Here is a 7,500-nt window from a genome sequence, read left to right as displayed (position 1 = left end):
GTTCATTAATCAGATCGAGTCCATCGCTAGCGTGAAGAAAGACGATCATTTCTTTAACGTGTCGGACGAGCGCGCGCTGCTCACCATCGTCGACGCCCTGGGGAGCAAAATTTTCGCTTTAGAAGGTAACGAACAAACACGCCGCTGATTTAACAGAAGCTACACCAATAATAACCACCAGCTAATTAGCTAACCCTAACCCTCTTGTACAGCAAGATACATATACAACTCAGGGTTAGCGCTAACTGACTAACTAGAAAGCAAAATCCACAACAACAGCTTATTGCTAGCTGTCAATCTATTATGCTAATTTCACAACCCACAGTTATTGCCAGCTTAAAAGGTCACATAAACGTCACTTTGTTTTAATAGCGTTTGTTCTTTAAATGGGACGTCCGACAAGCTCACGGTCAGACGTCCAAATACTTTTGGTCTGTATAATAAAATCATTCTGGTTCATAGCGGCTTAAAATTGTGTTTGTATTTAGCGTGAGATGAAACATTGTAAACAATTTTTATTGTTGTTGAGCAGCTACATCAGGGAACCACACGTCATCCTTCGAGATGGAGATGTCTCAGTCCGGCTTCAGCGCTCACACCTCCAAAGTGAGTTCCTTCATTCTTTCTTTGTTTTCCAATTTTCCTCCTAATTTAGTTGCTTCCTCTCCTCCTGCAGATTTCCACTCCTGACCGAGAAGGGTAACTAACACACCGCTTCTTTTCCCCTGCACCGGGGTTCATACAGAGATCCATATCGTGCACAGAGAGTCACACACTGATCTCTATTATTCCCTGTCTGTGTGCAGCACCATCGATCAGCCAGCAGAGGTCGTAACTGCAGCACTCATGAGGAATCCCCTCCTCGAACTTAAGCTCACCTGAGCGTGTTTTGTTCTTCTCTTCCGTTCTGAAACATGGACAAACCAGGCTGACAGAAGAGCAGCGTTAAACGTTTACATTTTATAAGCCTACTCATGTTACTGAAGGTAAAAACCATGGCGGTTTAACGTGGGATTAGTGGTACAGAGCCTCGATCTGCCTCCTGAAGGAGTCCTGGCTCCTGAAGGGTCAAAGAACTGAATCAAAGTTCTTGTGAAGGATAAACGAAGCAGTGCAGTCTGGGAAATGTAGTCAGCAATACAATACGGAACCTACCAGAAAACTTACATGTGATTAAAATGAAGTGACACGCCCTGATGTTTGTGTTGTAGGCGGGGTTGATGCTGGGAGCGGTGGGGGCGTACGACTGGAACGGCACCGTCGTCATGCAGACGGGTAAAGAATTCATGGTGCCGAAAAACGACACCTTTCACGACCCGCTGGTACAGAGGTACGAGGGCATGGCCGGATACGTGGGTACGTACTGCTTAAAAAACACCAACACAGCATTGTTCGTTTCACATTGTTATTAATTAGAAGGTTGCTGGTTTAAGCCCCAGCTCTGCCACCGTCGGGCCCCTGAGCAAGGCCCCTAACCCTCTGTGAGGCGCTTTAAATAAAATCGCTTGATAAATGCAAATACGAACGTCTCAGAGATCTGAAGCAGCACTGCAGTGATGCGTGTAAGATATGGGACTAGTGATCAGAAGGTTGCTAGTTCAAGCCCAAGCTCTGCTACTGTTGGGCCCCTGAGCAAGGCCCCTAACCCTTGATTGCTTGCCTTTGTGAGTCGCTTTAAATAAGTCGGCCGCTAAATGCCACATAGATTTGAAGTAGCGCTGCAGTGATGTGAATAAGATATGAGACAAGAGGTTGCTGGTTCAAGCCCCAATTTTACCACCGTCGGGCCCCTGAGCAAGGCCCCTAACCCTTTGTCCCTTGCCTTGTATTTGGACACCATCATAAGTTGCTTAAAACGCAAACGTAAAAATGAACATTGTACAGATCTGAAGTAGTGCTGCCGTGATGCGGATGAGATATGGAAGTAGTGATCAGAGGGTTGCAAGTTCAAGCCCAAGCTCTGCTACTGTTGGGCCCCTGAGCTAGGCCCTTGACCCTCCATTGCTTGCTTTGTATTTGGTCTCCACCATAAATTGGTGTTAGATCTGACGCGGCTCTGCAGTGATGCGTGTGAGATATGGGACTAGTGATCAGAAGGTTGCTGGTTCAAGCCCCAACTCTGCTATTGTTGGGCCCTTGAGCAAGGCCCTTAACCCTCGAACACTTGCCTTGTATTTGGACTCCATCATAAGGCGCTTTAAATAAAATCGGCTTCAGATCTGAAGTAGTGCAGCAGATGTGGGACTATCGATCAGAAGGTTGTTGGTTCAAGCCCCTGAGCAAAGCCCCTAACCCTCGATCACTTGCCTTGTGAGTCGCTTTAAATAAGTCGACCGCTAAATGCCACACAGATCTGAAGTAGCGCTGCAGTGATGCAGATAAGATATGGGACTATTGATCAGAAGGTTGCTAGTTCACGCCCCAGCTTTACCACCATCGGGCCCTTGAGCAAGGCCCCTAACCCTTGACTTGTATTTAGACTCCACCGTAAGCCGCTTTAAATAAAATCGCGCTGCGCTGCAGTGATGCAGATACGATATGGAACTATTGATCAGAAGGTTGTTGGTTCAAGCCCCTGAGCAAGGCCCCTAACCCTCAGTCTCTTGTCTTGTGTTTGGATTCCACCGTATGTTTGTGGACAGCGGCTGTAAATAATAAAGGTCACCGAGGGAATTTGGTTCCACAGCAGAGAATCACAGCTTATGTTAGGTCCCGGCGTGTCGAGGTTCCAGTCTAAACAGTCCGCGTTCCCATAAACATTCCCCCGGGAGAGCGTCCACACCGGACCTTTTAGGGAAGTCCCTCACGGAGACGCGGGGCTGGACCTGTACGCAGTAACGAGCAGTAACGAGCAGTAACGAGCGTGTTATTGTTTATAATAAACCTTTATAACCTTTACACGCCGTACAGAACGACTTTATCATCACACTCATTATTCACACGGCTGTGAGGTTTATTACTGCCACTGTTCTACTCTCCCCAATTCTCTCCTAATCTAGTCATATCCAATTCCCCGATCGTATTTCATCTCTACTGCTGCAGACCTTCACTATTAACACACGCCCGCACGACACCTGTGCAGTACCGACCGCTTCTTTTCACCTGCACCAGGCGCTCTCTCACTCACTCACTCACTCACTCATTAAGTCACTGACTCACTTCTTATTGACTCACTGACTGACTCATTTGCTTATTGACTCACTCACTGATTAACTGACTCATCCACTCATTGACTCACTGACTGAATGACTCACTTACTGACTCACTCATTGAGTCACTTACTGACCCGATAACTCACTGACTCAATTACTTATTGACTCACTGACTGACTCATTTGCTTATTGACTCACTCACTTACCAAATCACTCATTAAGTCACTTACTGACTCACTCACTCAATTACTTACTCACTTATTGGATCAATTATTGACTCACTCACTTATTGACTCACTTACTGACTCACTCATTAAGTCACTCATTGGCTTACTCACTTAATGAGTTACTCACTGACTCACTCACTCATTGACTCACTCACTAATTGAGTTACTCACTGAATCACTTGCTTATTGACTCACTTACTCAGTCATTGACTCACTCCACAACTCATTCATTTACACACTCACTCATTTGAGTTACTCACTGACTCACTTATTGACTCACTCACTGACTTACTCACTTATTAAGTCACTCATTGACTTGCACATTGACTCACTCACTCATTGACTCACTCACTAATTGAGTTACTCTCTGAACCACTTGCTTACTGACTGACTCACTCACTCATTGACTCACTCCACGAATCATTCATTTACACTCACTCATTGAGTCACTTATTGACTCTCTGACAGACTCACTTATTGACTCACTTATTGGCTCACTTATTGACTCACTTATTGACTCACTCACTGACTCACTTATTGACTTACTCACTCATTGAGTTACTCAGTGAATCACTTGCTTATTGACTCACTCACTCACGCACTCATTGACTCCCTCCGTGAATCATTCATTTACACACTCACTCATCGAGTTACTTATTGACTCACTCACTGACTCACTTATTGGCGCACTTATTCATTTACACACTCATTCACAGAGACACTCACTCACTGACTCACTCACTCACACCCTCAGTAATGGTTCTGTGTGTATATTAACACTGATTTATGGTGTATGATGAAGGTTATGACGTACAGTCGGCGTTCACTCCCTCCGGCGTTCTGTACATCACCGGAGCTCCCAGGTTCAACCACTCGGGTCGAGTCACCATGTACCGCCTAAACGGAGAGAACATCACCATCACACAGCACATCAAAGGAGAACAGGTACCTCACACACACACACACACACACACACACACACACACACACACCGCCCATACACGTGAACACTACTACTGCTACATCCACCAAAACCGGGAATATTTAACTGAAATAATAATAATACATTTAAATGTGTATTATTTTGTGTCTCTCAGATCGGCTCGTACTTCGGCAGCGTCCTCCAGACCCTGGACGTGAACAGAGACTCGTACACCGACCTCCTGCTGGTGGGGGCGCCCATGTTCATGGGTCCCGAGAGAGACGAACAGGGGCAGGTTTACGTCTACAGACTCGACCAGGTCAGATATTTACATCTCATCAATCAGGTCTAACGTTCCCTGTGTAGCCAAAAATATGTGGACACTCAAACTAAAGCTTGTTGGTCATCCTGTTCCAAAACTTTAAGCATTCATACAGTGTCGGTCATTCCCTTCAGGCTGCCCTTCTTCATTCGACACTATAACAGTCCCTTCTTTTAAGCCCATATTGTAAAAAACCTGATGTAGGATGAGGAGGCCTGACTCTAAATCAATGTCCCAATTCATCCCAGATGTGTTCAGTGGGGTTTTGGTCAGCGCACTGTGCAGCTTCTTCACATCAGACTGGTCAGACTGTGTCTTTATGGACATCACTTTGTGCACAGGGTTTAGACAATAAAGTAATATAATAAAATACTGTATATTATAATATAATATAATATAATAAAATAATTAATGTAATATAATATAATATAATATAATTAATGTAATATAGTATAATATTATATAATATAATATAATATAATATTTAAAAATAAAATATAATAAAATATAATATAATGTAATATAATATATAATATGATAAAGTACAATAAAATATAATTAATATAATATAATATAATATATTAAAATATAATATAATAAAATATAATATAATATAATAAAATATAAAATAATTTAATAAAATAGAATAAAATATAATATAAAGTAATATAATATAATTTAATATAATAAATATATAATATAATTTAATAAAATAGAATAAAAATAAATAAAACATAATAAAATAATTAAACATACTATAATATAATAAAATATAAAAAATAATATAATATAGGAAGATAAAATATAATAAAATAAAATGTACTACAATATAATGTAATTAAATAAATTGTAATTTAATAAAATATAATACAATTAATAAAGTATAAAATAATATAATAAAATAGAATAGAATAGAATGTAAAATAATATAATATAAGTAATAATAAAATAAAATACACTATAATGCAAAGTAATATAATATAATAAAATAATTTAAATTTATAATGTAATATAAATTGCTATAACATAATATAGTAAAATCAAATATAGTTTAAATATAATTAACAAAATATAATATAATATAAAAACATAATAATTATAAGCGGTGTTCTGATACTTTTGGTTGTACGTTGTTGTAATTAATGTGATCGTAAATAAATAATAAATGTGGAATAAATGCGTGAGCTGCAGTACCGCGTCCCTCCACAGGACGGCGTGTTCCAGCACGAGATGACCCTGCGGCCGGTGAATCAGACGTGCTGTACCCGACACTCTCACTCCTCCTGCACCAGCGCCAACAAGAACGAACCCTGCGGCGCCCGCTTCGGGACCGCCATCGCCGCCGTGCCCGACCTCAACCTGGACGGTTCGAACGACGTGGTGATCGGCTCACCGCTGGAGAACGACCACCGGGGGGCGGTGTACATCTACCACGGCACCGGCACCACCATCCAGGAGAAATACGTCCAGGTAGCGACCGCAAGCAGCAGTTTGTTTAATAAAATGGTCCTGGTTAACAGTCGACATTCCAATTCATCTCAAATAAGTCTGGTATGATTGGACGCCAATCCACCGACTGAGGAAAGCTAAACCAGAGTGTGTGTGTGTGTGTGTGTGTGTTAGCGTATAGCCGCTGGAGGTGATGGTGAGAAGATGAAGTTCTTCGGTCAGTCCATTCACGGGATCATGGACCTGAACGACGACGGGATCATAGACGTTACAATCGGCGGCATCGGGGGGGCGGCGCTCTACTGGTGAGTGTGTGTGTGTGGGTGTGTGTGTGTGTGTGTGTGTGTGTGTGTGTATGTGTGTGTGTGTATGGATGTGTGTTCTACTGGTGAGTGTGTGTGTGTGTGTGTGTGTGTGTGTGTGTATGTGTGTGTGTGTATGGATGTGTGTTCTACTGGTGAGTGTGTGTGTGTGTGGGTGTGTGTGGGTGTGTGTGTGGGTGTGTATGGATGTGTGTTCTACTGGTGAGTGTGTGTGTGTGGGTGTGTGTGTGTTCTACTGGTGAGTGTGTGTGTGTGTGTATGGATGTGTGCTCTACTAGTAAGTGTGTGTGTGTATGGATGTGTGTTCTACTGGTGAGTGTGTGTGTGTGGGTGTGTGTGTGTGTGTGTATGTGTGTGTGTGTATGGATGTGTGTTCTACTGGTGAGTGTGTGTGTGTGGGTGTGTGTGTGTGTGTATGGATGTGTGTTCTACTGGTGAGTGTGTGTGTGTGGGTGTGTGCTCTACTAGTAAGTGTGTGTGTATCTGATCTGACCTCACCTACTCTATTGACCAAACTGGCACAAATCCCCACAGACACACTCCATAGTCTTATAGAAATGCTTTCAGAACAGTGGATGAAATTGAAGGAACAAAGGAAAGACGGAGCGACGGGATGTCCGACCAACTCATGGTCAGTGGCTGGTGGTGGTACTGGACCCATAGCAGCCCTGACCAGGCGGGAGCAGTTAATAACCAATGAATTCTGAATGTATCTTACTGTTCAGTACCAGACCAGGACCATCAGTGTCGGAGCCCCCCCCCCCACTTACACAACAGCTGAGTCCAAACTGGACCACAGACGCTCATGAACTCCACCACCTCGGCTTTGGTTGGTCTCCTAGGAGCTCCGTCTGGATGTTCTGAGTGGAGAACGTTCAGTTCTCTCAGAGAAAGATTAGATTTCTGCATTTTCTCACTTTTTTTCCCCCAGTTTAGTCGTAGCCGGTTCCTCTTCCTCTGCTGGAGACCCCGATGGTGTATGAGGAGGGTATATTCTCCTGACACGCCCTCTCTCTGACGTGTGCACGCTCCACCGACCCCTTCTTATTCCCCCGATTCATTTATTTATTTTTTTATTCATTAACTCCTTCTTTGATTCTTTTGA

The 7,500-nt window shown here is 42.9% G+C and overlaps 1 protein-coding gene across 1 annotated transcript in view; it reads left to right on the top strand.

Annotated features, from left to right (window-relative positions):
• The window catches only part of itga1 (integrin, alpha 1), a 43,183-nt gene that overhangs the window by 19,620 nt on the left and 16,063 nt on the right, over nt 1-7,500 (top strand). Inside the window, exons 8-14 of the mRNA XM_063013603.1 lie at nt 1-125; nt 533-606; nt 1,212-1,356; nt 4,182-4,324; nt 4,477-4,620; nt 5,833-6,093; nt 6,247-6,377. The exon at nt 1-125 is cut by the window's left edge and continues 50 nt beyond it. Coding sequence (XP_062869673.1) covers nt 1-125; nt 533-606; nt 1,212-1,356; nt 4,182-4,324; nt 4,477-4,620; nt 5,833-6,093; nt 6,247-6,377 — 1,023 coding nt within the window. The remainder of the gene's footprint in view (nt 126-532; nt 607-1,211; nt 1,357-4,181; nt 4,325-4,476; nt 4,621-5,832; nt 6,094-6,246; nt 6,378-7,500) is intronic.

Source organism: Trichomycterus rosablanca, chromosome 18 (genome assembly GCF_030014385.1).
Source record: "Trichomycterus rosablanca isolate fTriRos1 chromosome 18, fTriRos1.hap1, whole genome shotgun sequence".
Taxonomy (NCBI): Eukaryota; Metazoa; Chordata; class Actinopteri; order Siluriformes; family Trichomycteridae; genus Trichomycterus; species Trichomycterus rosablanca.
This window is presented reverse-complemented; position numbering and strand designations above follow the sequence as displayed.